We start from the raw sequence: 21084 nt of genomic DNA, 5'->3' as shown, positions 1-21084 counted from the left end.
CTGACGCTTTCCACCTGTCCTGACAAAATGACCGGGTCTAAAGGCACCTTCTCAGCAGGCCATCCGGACCGATGCCCTTCCCATTGCTCTCCAGTTTCCCCTTCCCCTTACTGCTCGCTCAGTCTGATCCCTCTCAACTACCCAGGTGCTGCTTGAGAGTTAGAAGCCCGCCCTTGTCTTTCAGCAGTCTGAAGGGCTCTTCAGCCAAATCCTTCCGTGTGTTTATACCTATCATTTCCCATCAGTCTCTCTCCAATACTTCTAGTGACGACGATGACCCTCGCTGGAGGAGTTTCACCAGGTTGAAGAAGCCCACCTGCCTCAGCGTTCCAACACAGGGCATGTGCTCTAGGCCCCAGGCCTCAAAACCAGGAAATTCCACCTGAATTAAGAAAACAGGTTGTGGCACCAAGGGTGCAGGACACTGGCCCAGGCTGCCCTGAGAGGCTTTGGCGTGTCCATTCATGGAGATATTCAAAACAGACCTGGGCATGCTATTGAGCAACCTGCTCTGGCCGACTCCCTTTAGGCAGGGGATTGAAGTAGATGATCTCCAAAGACCTCTCTCAATCTACACGGTACTGTGAGGACATGAAAGTCAGTGCCCATGACGTCCTTCCTTCATGAGTACCAGACAGCCCAGCAGCAGGCCCATGGTTTGGATATGGAGGTCAGCGCTGAGTGCCTGAGAGGCCAGCACCAGCCTCATGGGTGAGCTTGGTGTTTGCAGGTCCTTTCTGCCTGAGTCCTTAACAGGTCAGCAGCAGGTATGGCCAGGATGCCAACTGTGAGGGTGTTGCTGCCAGAGAACCTGAGAGACCATGAGCAAGCTCAGAGGTGTTGGACGTGGTGTGTTTCAGAGCACCTCTTAGGGCAGCAGAGGGTTGATGACCTGGCTTGGTACTCATGAGGTCCCAACTATGGAACATGTCAGCAGCAGGAGTGTGTATGTAACATACAATATGTACATGCCAGCATGTATGGAACATGCCAGCAGCAAGAGGTTACTTGTGAGGTCACCACTGCTTGGACACTGGACTGGCCAGTAGAAGGCCCGTGACCGGGATCTGTGTTTGTGAAGTCATTTCTTTGTGAATATCTTTTTAAGCAAGGATCAGGTTTGTAGCTGTGTTAGGTGCCTGTGAGGTCTCTTCTTCTCGGAAACTTTCCTGGACTCTTCCCTAGGTGGTGGGATGCCTGCAGTAGTGTTCCCAAGGTTTCAGACAGCTTTTGCCTTCTCAGCAGTGAAATGTCTCTACTTTTCTCTCCCCTGGGTTGGGATTTCTGGACTCACTGGAAAGACGCCCAGCAGAGCCAAGATGCCTGGTCCCCTAACCCCTGTCCTGGATGGGGGTCATGATGGGAGGTGTGGCACTCAGCATGCTATGTGGTCCCCATCACTGCCTGGTGGGCTTGTATGCCCCATCCTCTGGAAGCCATTGTATTTCCTGCAGCAGCAGGAGCCCTTTCCCATTGCCCCTTGGATGGTTCTGTCAGGCTCCAAGCCCTGCACCAGATCTACACTGGGACACGGGGGCTCCTTTCTCTTTAGTCCCCACCCATGCACACCACAACATGGACGTCAGATGAACACGCAAGGGTGCATAAATGTGGGAGCAGTGTGACCACCACATCGGCAAAGCCCCCGCACCATCCCTTGCAGGAGGCACCCCCCTCTCCTAGGCTGAGGCATGCATTCAAGATGCAAACCTCTGCAGTGCCCACTTGTCACAGGCCTCCCGGCAGAGGCTGACTCATTCCCCATGACCCTCCAAGCCTGCATCAGCTCATTGGGCTTTTGCTCCCCAGCACTGCAACTCTCCAGCCCATGGCAGCTTTGGCTTTGACACCCTCCCTCCATGCTGGGCCAAGGCTTCTCAATTCCTCCTTGGCAGCTGCCCCTGCTTCCACCTCCTGCCTGCTGCCTTTTGGCCCTGGCGCTCACTCACTTTACACCAGCAGCCTCTTCAGAGGGATGTTTTTCTTCATGGCTATTCAGAGAGATCCTTCCTGCCCTTGGAGGAGGCTGTCCTGTAAGGCCTATGAGATTCCTTGAGCTCCTTCACCCTTCCGAGCTGCTTCCCAGGGCACCGCTTGTATCAGTCTCCCACACACGTCAAAGTCGTCTTCTCTGGAGCCCGCCCATCTATGCTCCACTGCTGGCCTTCCTCACTCCTCTTTGGCACCTGGGAGGCCACTATTTCCTGGTCACGATCGCCAGGGCTGACACCGTTGATTACATCCTGACCAGCTCTTCCATGTTGGCCAGTACTTGGGCTAGGTGAGCATCACCGTTCCTGGCCCACCTGGCAGCTGTGTTAAGAAGTCATCCCAAGATCCTCCAGATTGTTGGCACCCTGTTGCTTTGCCTGGCCACTGAATGCCAGGATACTTACGGTTCTTCATGGGAACCTGCTCATGAACCTGGAGGCTTCTCTGGGTAGATGTCAGAAGAGTTTCAAAGGTCCCTTATGGAGGCTGAGTGCCTTTCTTTCTGGGATCATCACAGAGCAGCACCTCCTGGTGAAAAAACACCCTTGGATGCAAACTCTCTGGTCCTACGCACTGGTAAGTGTGCAGTTGGCTCATGTGAACCCTGGCTTGTTCCCCATCCACTGCTGGTTGTTCTCCTCCGAAATCCTGCCTCAAAGCACAAAGGCCTGGGAGACCTTGCTGGTGGTAACCGAGGAAAAGAGGACATCAAGTATCTCAGATCTATCTACACTTACTCCTACTAAATTCAGCAGTGCTGCTACATTATCCCTTGGGCTTCTTTAACTGTTCCCGAAGTAGCAAAAGCTCATCTTGGTGCCCTGGAATTCCTTTTGAGTTTCAATTGAGTTTTGATATGGACCATTGCTGGGCCTGGATGATGCTCTCCTTTAGGACAAGATGTATTCGGGCACACTGTTCAAGTTATTGGTCTTTTCATTGACTGTATCACCAAGGGAGTGAGTGAAGATGCCTGTGTGATGCGCTTCATGTCCATGCAATGTGTGCCGCTGTGGGATAGAGAAGGGTCAGACCTTGCCCCTGAACAGACCTGGTGACTGATGCCTCTGACTGATGCCTCTGAGTGACAGCATCAGACAACAGAACAGACACCAAATAGCACTCTCTGCGATGCTGTCTGGGGCATCTGTGATGCATCCACCCTGAATGGGAACCGCTTTCTTCTAAGTCCTGTGTGGTCCATGCCAGCCTTGGCATCTTATGTAGCTCTCTGGGCCTAGGTTTGAACATGAAATTGAGTAGCTGCCCTGAATTCTGTCAGGCAATGTGGGGCTGAACAGGGGAACAATGCCATTATTGTCACTGGAGATCTCTATGATTAGAGAGAGAACACAGAAAAGAATATAGGAGTTCTCTATCATAGGTTCTATGATTCTGTGGTTCTGTGAAAGGGCGGTCGATTGGAAGCTTGCTGAACACCTGGGGTCAGAAGGTTGTGTCCAGAGATACGCAATCCATCTAGAGGTCATTTACTACGTCTGTACGTGGGGAGTCGACACTGGGACCAACGCTCTTTAACAACTTGGTTAATGGCCTGGATGGTGGGGCAGAGTTCACCCTCAGCGGGTTGCAGATGATATGAAACTGAGAGGAGCTGCTGCTACACAAGATGGTTGTGCTGCCCTTCTGAGGGACCTCAGCAGGCTGGAGAAAGGAGCAGAGGGGAACTTCACCGAGTTCAACAAGGGGAAATGCCCAGGCAGCAGTAACACCATTCAGCAGTACATGTTGTAGAATCATAGAATCATAGAATTGCTGAGGTTGGAAGGGACCTTTAAGGTCATCAAGTCCAACCATTACCCTACCCTGACAAAAACCACTTCTAAACCATGTCCCCAAGTACAACATCTACTCTTTTTTTAATCACCTCCAGGGATAGTGAATCCACCACCTCCCTGGGCAGCCTATTCCAATGTTTAAGAACCCGTTCAGTGAAAAAGTGTTTCCTAATATCCAATCTAAACCTCCCCTGACATAACTTGAACCCATTTCCTCTGGTCCTACCACTTGTCACCAGGGAGAAGAGGTCAGCCCCCACCTCCCTACAAACTCTTTTCAGGTAGTTGTAGAGGGTGATAAGGTCTCCCCTCAGCCTCCTCCATGGTAAAGAACCCTAATTCCCTCAGTCGTTCCTCATAAGATTTGTCCTCCAGACCTCTCACCAGTTTCCTTGCCGCTCATCCAGCTCATCAAGAGCGCATCTCCAGAAATCGAGAAGAGCACGGAGGCACAGTGGCAGATGGAATCCCCAATTACAGACTCCTGAGGAAGGAACATCTCATCTCACCTCCTTCCAGAGCTGCCCTGGAACAGCCATCAGCCCCAGGTGTGAAACCCAACAAGATGAATCAAAGAGAGCAGCTGTCTGGATCACCATTTGGACTATGGGGATTGTTGCCTAGGGCTGTAGGACACATTATGGGTACGCTTCTTTTGATGCAGCCCAGGATGTGGTTGGCTTTCTGGGCTGAAAGTGCACATGCCCCACTATGTCCCAGTATGTAGCCTCAGCAAGTCCATGCTGACTGCATTTGGACACATTCTTCTCTTTTTGGTGCCCAGAAATGTCACACAAGAGGACTATGACTCATGGCACACTCCTCAGCAATCTGAGCTTGAACAGCCAGTGGTTCCCTGAGTTGCACTTTTGGCCTTGGTCAAATTTGGGTCCAACACTTGATTGTCCTCTCTCACGAGACCTCTACCAATCCAATGACCTTTCAAAAATTATATTCCACAGAAGTATAGATCTTCCCCTGTGACTTCATTGCCGCTATTCTGCCTGTTAATAAAGTGGTTTGAATGTCTCTCATCTTTCAGACCTGTATCACCTGTTTATATACAATGACCATTTCTAAACTCAGCTTTTCAGATGCAGACTGTCCCGACAAAGGCCTTTTCTATTGCACTCCACTTTTCTCCTGCCCTTCCTCTTTGGTCATTCAGATTCCTGTCACCTATCCAGCTGCTGCTTTGAGCTTCAGGGAGTTACAAGTTTGCCTGTCTTTCAGTTGTCTAATTATCTCCTTTAGCCAAGTCTGTAACTACGTTTATATCTCTCTTTTTGTACCTGTCCATCTAAAGCATTTCTGATAAGATCATCCCTTGTAGCAAAGCAACCTCATTAGAGGCAGCTTGCCCTGAGCATCTGGTTGCAGAGGGTGTTTTATTGTTTATCAAACTTGATCATGCTTTACTTTTCTCTGCTTGCGAAGAGGAAAACTCCTCCTGCGCCTGGGTGCAGCCAGGTCTCTGAGGAGCGCAGGAGGGAGATGGTGCAATGGAGCTGTAACACCCAGCTGCAGACTTCAGTGGAGAAGTCTGAGGTAAGGAAAAGTGATGCAAACCCCAGTTGGCCAATGACAGGGATGGGGAGGACAGGGAGGTGAGGAGCAAAGCTGTCCATACAGTCTCAGACCTCAGGGGACTGCTTTTCCTGGCTGTCCAGACCTCCTGAGGATACTCTCTGCATCAATATCAACTGCTGACTGCTTCTATCACCTCTTCTCTAACTGAAAAGCTAATAAAAAAAACCCTTTGAAATAAATTAAAAAAATATTTTCTATTAGGTTCTCTTTAAAATCTTCCTTCTAAATTACACTATGAAACATCTCCAATTAGCTCTATTGAAGACTTGAAGCAAATGACAGGGAAAGAAATAGCTCATTAGGACTTTCTGTACCTTAATGAGCCCCGTGGTGTATTTGGCCCTGAGTCCATCAACCTCAGACACTGAGAGGAGACTGAACAAAGTGCTCCAGAAGTCCAAGTCAGAAGCAAAGTACCTTGAAGCCTTGATTGGCCCCACTGAGGGTCGTTACTGCCAAAGCCTCCCCATGGGCTCGTTAGAGGAGATAGCTGGAGGCTGTGGCTGCAGGTAGGCAAAGGCACTGTGCAGGTGGCTGTAATGCTGAGGAAACCCCTTGGCTTGGTTGATGCAGCAGAAAGGCCAGACCCTGACCCCCAGGCCCTGGGAAGGCAGGTCCTGCCCCTCACTGGTGGCTCAGGGCTCTTCCTGGGGGTGGTGGGGTCTGAGGGTGAGCAAGGCTGAGTGTAGGAAAACCGCACAACACCTCCCGGCTTCCCCGAGCAACAGGGTAGAAGAAACCACGTCCAGAGCCTCACCATAAAGTTGTCCCTGTGTTATGGTTTGAGAAACCCCTCACAATTTATGGTCCTTTAGACAATCACTCTGTCACCCCATGACCCCTGCCCACCCAGGAAGGGGAATCAGGCAAAAAACAAGCAAACACATGGGTGGAAATGTCAACAGATTTAATAGACAAAGATTGGATAATTTACATTACTAACACCAAAGAACCAATACGGATCCAGATACCAACACAAAATATACAAAGACTACACTCAGCCAACGATATCAGTCGGAAGCTGTGCACTCCCAGCAGTGGACAGTAAATGTGGGACACTGTGAGCGCTACAGCTTCGGGAGGAGGGGGAGGGCTGGAGGATCTGGCACTGGGGAAGAAGTTCTCAGGATGGCAGCCATCAAGGGAGAGAATGAACTTTGCAGCAAACTTTCTAATCTATATTGAATGTGACGACGCTCATGGTATGAAATAACCGTGGTGGCAGCTTGGGTCGAGTGCTGAGGTCTCCCTCCTGAGGTCCCCGCACCGGGCAAGCTCGAAAACGCTGAGACCTCGAAACCCACACACCACAGCTGGCTATAAAGTAAATATAGTCACAAATTCAGACACTAGAGTCCTGTAAAAGTGCAGTCTCACTCAAATTACTGTTATATTTGTCTTCTAATGTATATATACACACACACGCAAAAATATAATTCTCTAAAGTGATGAACTATTCCTTTAAGAGGTCTGTTGAATTTCATAAGTTAAAAACGAGGAGTCCCATCTATCGTACTTGTCAGCAGAACTGCTACCCTGGACTTCCGGAGGGCAGACTTGGGGCTTTTCAGGAGCCTGGTTGACAAAGTCCCCTGGGAGGCAGTCCTCCAGGGCAAAGGAGCCCAGGAAGCCTGCATGGTTTTCAAGAAGGAAGTCTTAAAGGTGCAGGAGCAGGCTGTCCCCCTGTGCCGAAAGACAAGCCGTTTGGGAAAAAGACCGGCCTGGCTGAACGGGGAGCTAGGGTTGCAACCTAGTGAGAAAAAGAGGATTTATGGCCTTTGGAAGGGCAGGCCACTCATGAGGACTACAAAGAGGTAGTGAGGCTACGTAGGGAGAAAATTAGAAGGACCAAAGCCCAGCTAGAACTAAACCTGGCTTCTGTTGTCAAGGGCAACAAAAAAAGTTTCTATAAGTGTATTAGCAATAAAAAGAAGACTGAGGATAATCTCTATCCTCTAGTAGATGGGACCGGTAACATCGTGACCAAGGATGAGGAAATGTCTGAGGTACTTTATGCCATCTTTGCCTCAGTCTTCAGCAGTAGAACCAGTTGTTCTCTGAGTGCCCAGACCCTTGAGATGAAAGACAGGGATGGGGAGCAGAATGCAGCCCCTGTAATCCAAGGGGAAATGGTGAGGGACCTGCTTCAGCACCTGGAGGTACACAAATCTATGGGGCTGGATGGGATCCACCCAAGGGTACTGAGGGAGCTGGTGGAAGTGCTCACCAGCCCACTTTGCATCATTTATGAGAAGTCCTGGCTAACCAGGGAGGTCCCAGCTGACTGGAGGTTGGCAAACGTGACAGCCATCCACAAGAAGGGCAGGAAGGAGGATCCAGGGAACTACAGGCCGGTCAGTCTGACCTCGGTGTCTGGGAAGGTCATGGAACAGATCATCCTCAGGGCCATTACATGGCACATGCAGGAGAATAGGGTGATCAGGCCCAGTCAGCATGGGTTTGTGAAAGGCAGGTCATGCCTGACAAACCTCATTTCCTTCTATGACAAGGTGACCCACTTAGTGGATGAGGGAAAAGCTGTGGATGTAATCTACCTGGATTGTAGCAAAGCTTTTGACACCGTTTCCCACAGCATTCTCCTGGAGAAACTGGCTGCTCATGGCCTGGACCAGGTGTACTCTTCGCTGGGTAAAAAACTGGCTGGATGGCTGTGCCCAGAGAGTGGTGGTGAATGGAGTTCAATGCAGTTGGTGTCCGGTCACAAGTGTTGTATCCCAGGGCTTGGTGCTGGGGCCGGTTCTCTTTAATATCTTTATCAATGGTCTGGATGAGGGGATCGAATGCACCCTCAGTAAGTTCGCAGATGACATTAAACTAGGTGGGCGTGCTGATCTGCTTGAGGGTAGGTTGGCTCTGCAGAGGGATCTGGACAGGCTGGACTAATGGACCGAGATCAGTGGTGTGAGGTTCAACAAGTCCAAGTGCCGGGTCCTGCACTTGGGTCACAACAGCCCCATGCAGCACTACAGGATGGGGGCGGAGTGTCTGGAAAGCTGCCTGGCAGAAAATTACCTGGGGGTGTTGGTGGACAGACGGCTGAATGTGAGCCAGCAGTGTGCCCAGGTGGCCAAGAAGGCCAACAGCATCCTGGCCTGTATCAGGAATGGTTTGGTGAGCAGGACTGGGACAGTGATCACTCCCCTGTACTCGGCACTGGTGAGACCCCACCTTGAGTACTGTGTTCAGTTTTGGGCCCCTCACTACAAGGACATTGAGGTGTTGGAGCGTGTCCAGAGAAGGGCAACAAAACTGGTGAGGGGTCTGGAGGACAAATCTTATGAGGAAGGACTGAGGGAACTGGGGTTGTTTAGCCTGGAGAAGAGGAGGCTGAGGGGAGACTTTATCACCCTCTACAACTACCTGAAAGGAGGTTGTAGAGAGGTGGGGGCTGACCTCCCTGCTGACAAATGATAGGAGGAGAGGAAATGGCTTTAAGTTATGTAAGGGGAGGTTTAGACTGAATATTAGGAAACACGTTTTCACTGAACGGGTTATTAAACATTGGAATAGGCTGCCCAGGAAGGTGGTGGATTCACCATCCCTGGAGGTGTTTAAAAACAGGGTAGATGTGGTACTTAGGGACATGGTTTAGAAGTGGTTTCTGTCAGGGTACATTAATGGTTTGACTTGATGATCTTAAAGGTCCCTTCCAACCTCAGCAATTCTATGATTCTATGATTCTACAACATGTACTGCTGAATGGTGTTATTGCTACCTGGGTATTTCCCCTTGTTGAACTCGGTGAAGTTCCCCTCTGCTCCTTTCTCCAGCCTGCTGAGGTCCTTCAGAAGGGCAGCACAACCATCTTGTGTAGCAGCAACTCCTCTCAGTTTCATATCGTCTGCAACCCGCTGAGGGTGAACTCTGCCCCACCATCCAGGCCATTAACCAAGTTGTTAAAGAGCGTTGGTCCCAGTGTCAACTCCCCACGTACAGACGTAGTAAATGACCTCTAGCTGGATTGCGCACCTCTGGTCACAACCTTCTGACCCCAGGTGTTCAGCAAGCTTCCAATCGACCGCCCTTTCACAGAACCACAGAATCATAGAACCTATGATAGAGAACTCCTATATTCTTTTCTGTGTTCTCTCTCTAATCATAGAGATCTCCAGTGACAATAATGAAATTTTTCCCCTGTTCAACCCCACATTGCCTGACAGAATTCGGGGCAGCTACTCAATGTCATGTTCAAACCTGGGCCCAGAGAGCTACATGAGATGCCAAGGCTGGCACGGACCACACGGGACCTACGAGAAAGCGGTTCCCATTGAGGGTGGATGCATCACAGATGCCCCAGACAGCATCGCAGAGAGTGCTATTTGGTGTCTGTTCTGTTGTCTGATGCCGTCACTCAGAGGCATCAGTCAGAGGCATCAGTCACCAGGTCTGTTCAGAGGCAAGGTCTGACCCTTCTCTATCCCACAGCAGCACACGTTGCATGGACATGAAGCACACTGCACAGGCATCTTCACTCACTCCCTTGGTGAAAAGACCAATAACTTGAACAGTGTGTCTGGATACATCTTGTCCTAAAAGAGGGCATCGTCCAGGTCCAGCAATGGTCCATATCAAAACTCAATTGAAACTCAAAAGGAATTCCAGGGCACCAAGATGAGCTTTTGCTACTTCGGGAACAGTTAAAGAAGCCCAAGGGATAATGTAGCAGCACTGCTGAATTTAGTAGGAGTAAGTGTAGATAGATCTGAGATACTTGATGTCCTCTTTTCCTTGGTTACCACCAGCAAGGTCTCCCAGGCCTTTGTGCTTTGAGGCAGGATTCTGGAGGAGAACAACCAGCAGTGGATGGGGAACAAGCCAGGGTTCACATGAGCCAACTACACACTTACCAGTGCGTAGGACCAGAGAGTTTGCATCCAAAGGTGTTTTTTTTTTTAACAGGAGGTGCTGCTCTGTGATGATCCCAGTAAGAAAGGCACTCAGTCTCCATAAGGGACCTTTGAAATTCTTCTGACATCTACCCAGAGAAGCCTCCAGGTGCATGAGCAGGTTCCCATGAAGAACCGTAAGTATCCTGGCATTCAGTGGCCAGGCAAAGCAACAGGGTGCCAACAGTCTGGAGGAATCTGGGATGACTTCTTAACACAGCTGCCAGGTGGGCCAGGAAGGGTGATGCTCACCTAGCCCAGGTACTGGCCAACATGGAAGAGCTGGTCAGGATGTGATCATCTGTGTCAGCCCTGGCAGTCGTGACCAGGAAATAGTGGCGTCCCAGGTGCCAAAGAGGAGTGAGGAAGGCCAGCAGCGGAGCACACATGGGCAGGCTCCAGAGAAGACGACTTTGAGGTGTGTGGGAGACTGATACAAGCGGTGCCCTGGGAAGCAGCTCTGAAGGGTGAAGGAGCTCAGGGAATCTCATAGGCCTTACAGGACAGCCTCCTCCAAGGGCAGGAAGGATCTCTCTGAATAGCCATGAAGAGAAACATGCCTCTGAGGAGGCTGCTGGTGTAAAGTGAGTGAGCGCCAGGGCCAAAAGGCAGCAGGCAGGAGGTGGAAGCAGGGGCAGCTGCCAAGGAGGAACTGGGAACCCTTGGCCCAGCATGGAGGGAGGGTGTCAAAGCCAAAGCTGCCATGGGCTGGAGCATTGCAGTGCTGGGGAGCAAAAGCCCAATGAGCTGATGCAGGCTTGGAGGGTCATGGGGAATGAGTCAGCCTCTGCCGGGAGGCCTGTGACAAGTGGGCACTGCAGAGGTTTGCATCTTGAATGCATGCCTCAGCCTAGGAGAGGGGGGTGCCTCCTGCAAGGGATGGTGCGGGGGCTGTGCCAGTCCATCCATATGGCTCTGGATGGTGCCGACTCTACTTGAAGTCATTCCTCTAAGCTAAACGCATTGGCATTAATGCCAAAGGGGCTAGTTAAAATCAAACATGTTATTCCCTTTGTCTCTCTGCTTTGACATCTTTTCACTTTGACTGCACTCCCAAAATCTCTTTAATGAGCCACATCAGAACTGAAGACTAAAGGAAATTTAGGCCCCGACTTGGTTCCTTCGGGTGTTTTTTTTGTGGGAATGAGCCCTCTGGTGCCGAGTTCCTGAACTGCAGCTCCTGAAAGACTGACCAAGCTTCTGGAGAAGCAGCAAACCTGGAGGTTTCTGAGGGTGTTGGCAGGCCCTGCTGATGTCCCTCACTGAAGAGACCATGGAGGGAATGAGCAGACAAAGCACCTGTCTCGGGGACTGGTAAAGAAGGAAGTCGAAGGCACTTGGTACAGGAGGAAATTTAAATGTGAAGACCCCTGTGAAAGCCCTTGATGTGCTTCACCAAGCAGAATGGTCAAGCCCAGAGCCCCAGCCCCTGGGAAGGGGTATCCTTGACCTGTTAAAATACTCTGGTCACTTCCTGGGGGCAATGCAATGTGGGAATGTGTAACACCAGGTGCAGATCAGCAGTAGCGCACGTCCCAGGCTCTGTGGAGGGCAGGTGAGGAGAAAAAATGCACTGGAGCTGTCAGAATCTGGTGTCCTCTCATGGCACACAGTGGAAGAGACAGAAGCCATAGCTGAGCAGAAAAGGCTCTCAGTTCTGTTTGGGTGTCAAAGCCCCACCAATGCCCTTGGCCGTCCCCACCACAGCTACACACTCCTACTCCTGTGCCTGCTTCCTTCCTGCCAGCACTGGGGTTTTCTGGGGCTTTGGCAATGCCTGTGACTTCCCGACAATGCATATGGATTCTTCAGTCATGATGACCTTCCAAAATGTATCACAGCAGCCCTCTTGTGACATTGGGCTGCTCTCCCAACATCTTTAGATTCATCCCATCCGGTCCAATGGACTACTAAGGGTTGACCTTAGCTAAGTATCCCCAGACTTGATCTCCATCCACAGCTGGGTTTTGCATGGGGTTTTGCCTCTTAGGCACATGGAACTGGGAGGCCTTGCTGGTGAAGAAGGAGGAGAGAAGAGAACAGAGAAAAACTTGGATCTATCTACACATGCTCTTACCGAATTCAGCAGTGGTCACACACGATGTTCAATTCTTCTTTCAAAGTTCATGGAGTAGTAACAGCTCATCCTTATGCCCTTGAACTTCCGTGCAAGTGTCAGCTCTATAGGACCTGTGGCTTTTCTAAAACCAACCGTATTTCTGAATTCTTCCTTTGTTTTAACACATGCTTTCTCATCTCGCATGCTTCATTTTCTTTATAGAGCTTCCCCATGAATTTTCTGTTTCCCCAAGCTCCTCTCCTGACAGCTGGGCTTGTTTTTTTCTGACTATTGGTATGACTACACTCTCATACTCGACACATGCTGTCCTTGCAGATGAGGTATACTGAGCTCTGCTGCCCTTCTGTGCTGCTCACATGTGCTCCCCGACTAAAAGTCACAAGACGAGGCCAAAGACTGCTCGTCTGAGGTCTAGCATCTACACTCTTCTATTCTCCTTCCCTCTGGGGGGACAGGCCCCACTATTTCATGGACATGATAGCCAAAGCTGACATTCTTTTGACGTTCATGTCCAGCTCTACCTTCTTTGAAATTAACAGATGCAGATGAGCATTACCATTGTTGGCCAATCTGGCAGCTGTGCTATGAAGACTGGGGTCCTCAGCTGTGTCTTGACCAATATTCTCGAGAAGCCTCCAGGACAGTTTGCATGCAGTTGTGGTCCCCTTCCAGTGAATGCCAGGGCAATTAAAGTTGACAGGGTGATGTAAATAGGTTTGTTGTCTCCCACCACAATGTAACCCTTACCAGTCTCTTTTCTGACCCTTACTGGTTCACCCAGTTTATTTATCACCTAGAGGAGCTCCACAAATCTAAGCAGGTCCTTCACCCTGAGGGCAAGCCTCTCTCAAAATTTCTGGCCTCCTGATCATCCTGCACCCACCCATCACAGCAGCCCAGTCATGGGAGATGTCCAAACACCCCTCAGCTCTTCTTCCCTCCAAGTGGAATGAAGAGATGGCACACAGAGCTCCAGCCCCTCCTCTCTGTGCCCAGGCTGAAGGCCCTGGGGCATGGCTGGGCTGCGGCACCTGAGCTGTGGCACACTTGGGCTGAGAGCAGACTCGCAAGACCTGCTTCCAAGGCCCCAAGACCTCAGTTGCGCAAAGGTTTTGCTTCAGAGCAGAGACATGCTGGAGTGGATGGCAAAGGGCAGTGTGAAGAGGAACTGAGGTGCACACAAAGGGAGCAAACTCTGTGGTGGAGATGAAGCTGGTGTGAGGAAGAACAAGATGGTGTTGAAAATGTCCTTGGTGTGAACATGCTGTGATTCAGGCCCACTGTGAAAATCATTGGCCTGATCCATGATTCTATCATCAAGGGGATGGCTAAACAATTCAGGAGAGAAGAACCAGCATAGTTTGAGAGTGAAGGAGCATGAGAGGAGAGCCTGGTGTGATGTGCTTGCTGTTCAGGTGTTGCCCAGTATCTACTGGAGAGAGAAGGGACAGAGCTTGCGCCAGTGCAGGGGTGGGATTCAGTCAGTGGCCCAAAGGCACCCACTCTGTCTGAGATGCTCTGGGTGATGGCTGTCACACAGCCAGGCTGGATGGGGATGGAGTTCCTGTACAGGACCTCGGCTGTCCCTGTCAGGCACATGCAGTTGTGCTGGAGAGCCCTGGCACCTCCCCTACCACTACAGCCCTGAATTTGTAAACTAAATTGAGGTTCAGCTGCCCTGAATTAGGTCAGGCAATGAAGGGATGCACGTGAGACACCTGCCATTCTACTCCAGGGACATGTGGAAAAGACAACTGATGGAGAAGAGAGAAACTTAACTCTGCCTGTGCCGCACGACTCCATTTGGTCAGCTGAATCCCTCTATGGGCTGCACTGGGCAGAAAGAAGAGTTACAGGGGCACTTGTCCTCCACGTGGACACCTTCTGTCATTGAAGTTGGCCAAAGGGATTTCCCTCCAGCCTCCACCAAGATGCCCCCAGATGCTGCCCTGTCTCTCTGAACTGCTCCAATAGAGCTTGCAGTTCCCAACATGCCTCTTGGTCACCTCTGGCACCACAGATGTCCCCAGGTGTCTGTGTCCGAACATCTTCCTCCTGCCCTCCCTCTCCATTCATTCACAAGTGAGCTGAGACCAGGAGCTCTCATGCAGGAGCTGCTCTTGTGCCCATGTGAAGTGAGGCCAGAGGAATGCCACCTGCTGGGGGTTTGTGGTGGGCATGGGATGGAGCTCTTGTAGCCCCAGGGACTACAAACCCAGGCTGAGAAGCCTCCATTGACTCAGCTGAATCCCTTCCCTCCAAAGAAGAAAAGGATATTGCTCCCTGGCATTATCCTGCTGTCATGTCTAATACTAAACCAAAACAGTTACTCTTAGACTTAAATTTGCAACAGCTAGAAATAAGTCTCTCTCCACATCTAAGGGTGGGAACACGAGGGACTCCTTCAGGCTGTTTACCAGTAGGTTCCCCTGGAGCCCCAGGGACACCTCCAGGGAGCCCAGAGGGGACAGAGAGAGTGCCACCGTGGGCTGGTCCTCTGCTGCTGAGCTGGGCCAGGGTTCTGGGATGGAGGGAGCTCCTGGCAAGCGGGCAGCGCTGCAGAGAGACAGCTCTGCCCAGGAGCAGGGCTGGGGGCACTGCCTGCAGGCAGAGAGGGGAGACCTGCGAGGCAGAGAGAGCTTAAAGGCAATCTGGAGTGGGGTGTGCTGAGAGCTCACTGGGGCAGAAATCTTCACCGCCCACTGTGTGGTAAGTCTCGGGGTGCCGGGCAATGCAGCTCCAGTTCCTGGAGAGATCTCCTCAAGCTGGTCCATCTGAGAGCTGCTGGGCTCTGTCAGGAGGACTCTCTCAGTTTCTGTGCTGTAGAGGAGGAGGATGTGCTCCAGAGCAGGGCTTCCCTGCTGCCCAGTGAGAGGGACAGGGCCCGAGGGCTGCCTTCTGCTGGGGATGGTTGTGGAGGTGTGCGTAGGGGTGTGCAGGCAGGTGTGGCCAGGGCTGTCCTTGCCAGTAGGGTCCCTGCACCCTGGGGCTCTGTGCCGGGGCAGGTACTCTGCCAGGGTCAGCTCTCCGACTGCCCAGGGTGTTCCCACGGAGCTTCTGTGGGGAGAAACTGTGGGTGGAAAGAGTGATTGCCAGCAAGGCAGATGCCTTCTGTTGCTGAGATGGACCTGTGTGGGTCAGGGCTGCTCCCGGATCCCCATCACTCCCAGGACATTTACACAGAGTCCTTTTGAAGAAGGACATCGAGGCACCTTTCCCCTGAAAGAGAACAAGTCTGTGCTGTGGGATTTCTCCTCTCGGGTGCTGGGTGGGCAGTGGGTGGTGGGAATGGATTTCTCCTTTATGGAGAAGGCACAGAAACCCCCGTTCTCGATAGCACTTCCCTGAACCCCTCCTGAGCCCCCGCACACCCAGAGATGCCCCCGGACAGCGCTGTGCTGCCAGGAGGGGTCTGCAGGGCAGAGCTGAGCACACAGCGGGTGGGATGGGCTCTGGGGCACTGGCAGGGAGGAGACCCGGGGGCAGAGAAGCAGCTCCAGGCAGGGGCAGCTCCTGGCAGCCCAGACACAGGCAGGGACAGAGGGAGCTCCTGCCAGACATGCCCAGGCAGGGGGGATCCCGGCACCTCCCGCCATCCCCTGACCTTCAGACAACTTCTCCGCAGGAAGCCTCTGCTCTCCTCTCCCGCCCGCCCCACAGCCACAGGGTCCAGAGCCCGAGATGCCTTCTCGGCAGCTGCACCTCCAGTCCAGGAGAAGTGAGTGTGTCCTACAAGTGATGCACAACATAAAAGCAAGTGTCCTTCAGTGTCTCTGTCTGGAGACACTGTCACTGAGGAGAAGGCTTCACTGCACGCCTGTCTGACTCCCTCTCCTCGCTTCCTTTTTTCAGAGCACAGGCGCATTTCTCCTCGTTTCCCCACCCCTCTATTGAACTCTGCATCTCAGGAATTGGGGAGGGGGTGCGGGTCAGCTTCTCTTCTGCCTCTGACTCTGGGAGTCCTGCCCCAGACGTGTCCTCATGGAAAGTAGGTGTCGAAGCAGTATTTTGCCTGATAAGGGAGGGTGTCTTTGAGTTTGTGGGGTTGGGAATGAGCTGGGTCATTCCTCATTCAGCTGTGGGAGGGGGATTTCTGTGAGGAATGGCATTGGGATTTCCTCAGAGAGGTCTCTCCCAGTTTGTCACTGCCTTTTCCTCCTTGGACAGGGCCCCTGCCCAGACACAGCAAATATCCAACAGCAGCTCCATCACCCACTTCCTCCTCCTGGCATTGGCAGAAACACGGGAGCTGCAACTCTTGACCTTCGGGCTCTTCCTGGCCATCTACCTGGCTGCCCTCCTGGGAAACGGCCTCATCATCACCACCATCGCCTGCGACCACCGCCTCCACACTCCCATGTACTTCTTCCTCCTCAACCTCTCTGTTCTGGACCTGGGCTCCATCTCTACCACTGTTCCCAAAGCCATGGCCAATTCCCTCTGGGGCACCAGGGCCATCTCCTATGCAGGATGTGCTGTCCAGCTCTTTTTCTTTGTCTTTTTCTTTTCAGCAGAGTTTTATCTTCTCACCGTCATGGCCTATGACCGCTACATTGCCATCTGCCATCCCCTGCACTACGGGACCCTCCTGGGCAGCAGAGCTTGTGTCCGCATGGCAGCAGCTGCCTGGGGCAGTGGGTTTCTCTATTCTCTCCTGCACACGGCCAATACATTTTCACTGCCCCTCTGCCAGGGCAATGCCCTGGCACAGTTCTTCTGTGAAATCCCCCACATCCTCAAGCTCTCGTGCTCTCATTCAGACTACCTCAGGGAAGCTGGGCTTCTGGTAGTTAGCATCTTACTAGGATTCATTTGTTTTGCTTTCATTCTTTTTTCGTACGTGAAAATCTTGCAGACTGTGCTGACGATGCCCTCTGAGCAGGGACGGCACAAAGCCTTTTCCACGTGCCTCCCTCACCTGACTGTGGTCTCCCTGTTTTTCACCACTGCCATTTTTTCCCACCTGAAGCCCCTCTCCATCTCCTCCCCTTCCCTGAACCTGTTGGTGTCCTTTCTGTACTCAGTGATACCTCCAGCAGTGAACCCCCTCATCTACAGCATGAGGAACCAGGAGCTCAAGGATGCCCTAAGGAAATGGATCACTGGTTTCTTCTCAGAAGCAGCAATGAACTGCCCATTTCCTTCTACATATCACTCGTAATGTAACTCATTACAGGCCCAAACTTTCTTGACTAGGTTTTAACCTTTCGTTTCTTTGGGTTTTAGCTTTTCATGGTTGTATGAATGCTGTCAACAAAAGAACAGAGCCATCCTTCATCCTATTTCTATGCCAGCATCTGCCTGTCTTTGTGAGCCAGAGACCTTCAGTAAATATAGAGCTGCTCTCTCTCTGTGTGTTTAAACAAAATAAAGGACCCTGCACTGACTTGTTTGTCTGAGATCCCTTCTCCGAGAACTTCTCTATAGATGCAGGGGCCGTGTCTGTGTGCTGAGGTGGAGGGGGCAGGAGCCACCCGAGCTGGGTCTGCCTCCCAGCCTGACCAGCATGGCCCTGGGCACCACAGCCCCCGGCTCTGCAGAGCTGCACCACCAGCTCGGGGGCTGTGGGACACCTGGGGAGGGGGTGCAGGAACGGCTGGCCAGGCCAGCACGGATGAGCTCTCTCGGGAGAAGGCTCTGAGGGCAGATGGGCTGTGGCGGGAGAAGAGCAGGGCACCGAGTGTGTGCAGGGCAGCCATGGCAAGAGGAACCCTTATCTGCGGTGGGGCAGCTCGGGGCAGGCTGCCTGTCCCTGGGACCAAAGGACCTTGCTGAGGGTGCCCTGGGCCAATTCTCTCATGCCATCCTGGGAGGACATTTGGCAGCTGGGGCTGCAAGCTGCCTGGGGTGGAGATCTCCTCAGCATGCCGGCTGGGTGGACAGTCTCACTGGCCTGCACATCCTGCTGTGGGACCAGTCCCAATGGGACTGCTTTGCTGGTCTGTGCTGGGGAGAGGGCAGGAGATAGCCAGGTTCAGGGAGTGTCTGGGCTGGTGGGGATGGGAAGTGCCCCAGAGAGGAAAACCCCAGGGAAGAGCTGAAGTGTGGGAGTGTGCAGGGTGGGGACACACAGCAGTGTCCTGGCACAGCCGGGCTCCTGCGAGAGACATGAGGGACCAGACGAGCAGGGTCTGGGCTGTGCCTGTGCCCACTGGACACCCAGGCGAGGTTGCCCCAGGGCCATCATCACAGAATCACAGTATCACAGAAACTCCTATATTGGAGAAGACCTGTAAGATCACATAGTCCAATCATTAAAACCTGTCAAACCTGATCTCCTTCTATGACAAGGTGACCCACTTAGTGGTGGAGGGAAAAGCTGTGGATGTTATCTACCTGGATTTTTGCAAGGCTTTTGACACCGTTTCCCATAGCATTCTCCTGGAGAAACTGGCTGCTCATGGCCTGGATAGGTGTACTCTTCGCTGGGTAAAAAACTGGCTGGATGGCCGTGTCCAGAGAGTGGTGGTAAATGGAATTAAATCCAGTTGCTGTCCAGTGACAAGTGGTGTCCCCCATGGATCGGTGCTGGGGCCTGTTCTCTTTAATATCTTTATCAATGATCTGGATGAGGGGATCGAATGCACCTTCAGTAAGTTCGCAGACGACACTAAGCTAGATGGGCGTGTTGATCTGTTTGAGGGTAGATTGGCTCTGCAGAGGGATCTGGACAGGCTGGACAGATGGGCAGAGGCCAATGGTATGAGGTTCAACAAGGCCAAGTGTCGGGTCCTGCACTTGGGTCACAACAGCCCCATGCAGCGCTACAGACTGGGGGCGGAGTGGCTCGAAAGCTGCCTGGCAGAAAAGGACCTGGGGGTGTTGGTGGACAACCGGCTGAGCATGAGCCAGCAGTGTGCCCAGGCAGCCAAGAAGGCCAACACCATCCTGGCCTGCATCAGGAATAGTGTGGTGAGCCGGACTAGGGAAGTCATCATCCCCCTGTACTCGGCACTGGTGAGGCCTCACCTCGAGTACTGCGTTCAGTTTTGGGCCCCTCACTACAAGAAGGACATTGAGGTGTTGGAGCGTGTCCAGAGAAGGGCTACAAAGCTGGTGAAGGGTCTGGAGGACAAACCTTATGAGGAATGACTGAGGGATCTGGGGTTGTTTAGCCTGGAGAAGAGGAGGCTGAGGGGAGACCTTATCACCCTCTACAACTACCTGAAAGGAGGTTTTAGAGAGATGGGAGCTGACCTCTTCTCCCTGGTGACAAGTGATAGGACAAGAGGAAATGGGTTCAAGTTATGTGAGAGCAGGTTTAGATTGGATATTAGGAAGCATTTTTTCCCTGAAAGGGTTATTAAAGATTGGAATAAGCTGCCCAGAGAGGTGGTGGATTCACCATCCCTGGAGGTGTTTAGGAAAAGGGTAGATGAGGTGCTTAGGGACATGGTTTAGAAGTGGTGGTGTTTTTATCAGGGTAGGTTAACGTTTGGACTTGATGATCTTAAAGGTCCCTTCCAACCTCACTGATTCTATGATTCTATGATTACCCTAACACAGACAAGCCCATCACTAAACCATGTCCCTCAGCACCATATCTACACAACCCTTAAACACCTCCAGGGATGGGGAATCCACCACCGCCCTGAGTAACGCATTCCAATGCCTGATGACCCTTTCAATAAAGAAATTATTCCTAATACCCAGTCAAAACTTTCCTTGGTGCAAATTGAACCATTTCCTCTTGTTCTAACACCTGTTACCTGACAGAACAGGTGGACCCCCACCTCTCTGCAACCTCCTTTCAGATCGTTTTAGAGAGCGATAAGGTCTCCCCTCAACCACCTTTTCTCCAGGCTAAACAACCCCAGTTCCCTCAGCCGCTCCTCATAAGACATGTGCTCCAGACCCCTCACCGGTTTCGATGCCCTTCTCCGGACACGCTCCAGTGCCTCAATGTCCTTCTTGTGGTGAGGGCCCAAAAACTGAACACAGCACTCAAGATGCGCCCTCCCCAGTGCCCAGTACAGGGGGAAAATCAGGACTACACTAGTCCTGATACAGGCCAGGATGATGGTGGCCGCCTTGGCCACCTGGGCACACTGCTGGCTCACGTTCAGCTACTGTCAACCAACAGAGGTCCCTCTCTGCTGAGCAGCTTTCCAGACACTCCTTCCCAAGCCTGTAGCATTGGCGGGGGTTGTTGTGGCCAAAGTGTGAGACGCAGCACTTGGCCTCATTGAAACTCCTACAGTCTGCCTTGGCCCATGGGTCCAGTCTGTCCGAATCCCTCTGCAGAGCCTCCCTACCCTCAGGCAGATCAACACTCCCCCCCAGCTTGGTGTCATCCGCAAACTGACTGAGGGTACACTCCATCCCCTCATCCCGATCATTGATAAAGACGTTAAACAGGACTGGCCCCAGTACTGAGCCCTGGGGAACACCACTCCTGACCGCCCGCCAACTGCAATTAACTCCGTTTACCACCACTCTCTGGGCACGGCCTTCCAGATATTTTTTTACCCAGCAAAGCGTGTGCCCATCTGAGCCATGAGCAGCCAGTTTCTCCAGGAGAATGCTGTGGGAAACAGTGTCAAAGGCTTTACTAAAGTCCAGATAGACAACATCCACAGTTTTTCCCTCATCCACTGAGCGGGTGACCACGTTGTAGAAGGAGATCAGGTTAGTCAAGCAGGACCTGCCTTTCACAAATATCTTTGATAATGTGGCACTGAGTTCCACCTGTCTGTATCAGATTTTATCCCACAGT

At 52.0% G+C, this 21084-nt stretch overlaps 1 protein-coding gene across 1 annotated transcript; it reads left to right on the top strand.

Annotated features, from left to right (window-relative positions):
• Positions 1 to 607: 607 nt before the first annotated feature.
• LOC309684848 (olfactory receptor 14A16-like) lies at positions 608 to 17529 on the top strand (the record flags this gene model as incomplete). The annotated part of the gene is made up of 2 exons (XM_082500695.1): positions 608 to 711; positions 16536 to 17529. 2 exons carry the CDS (start codon positions 608 to 610, stop codon positions 17527 to 17529), a joined length of 1098 nt encoding a protein of 365 aa, XP_082356821.1.
• Positions 17530 to 21084: the final 3555 nt, after the last annotated feature.

This window comes from Vanellus vanellus, assembly GCF_965231255.1.
Source record: "Vanellus vanellus genome assembly, contig: HAP1_SCAFFOLD_343, whole genome shotgun sequence".
Lineage (NCBI taxonomy): Eukaryota > Metazoa > Chordata > Aves > Charadriiformes > Charadriidae > Vanellus > Vanellus vanellus.
This window is presented reverse-complemented; position numbering and strand designations above follow the sequence as displayed.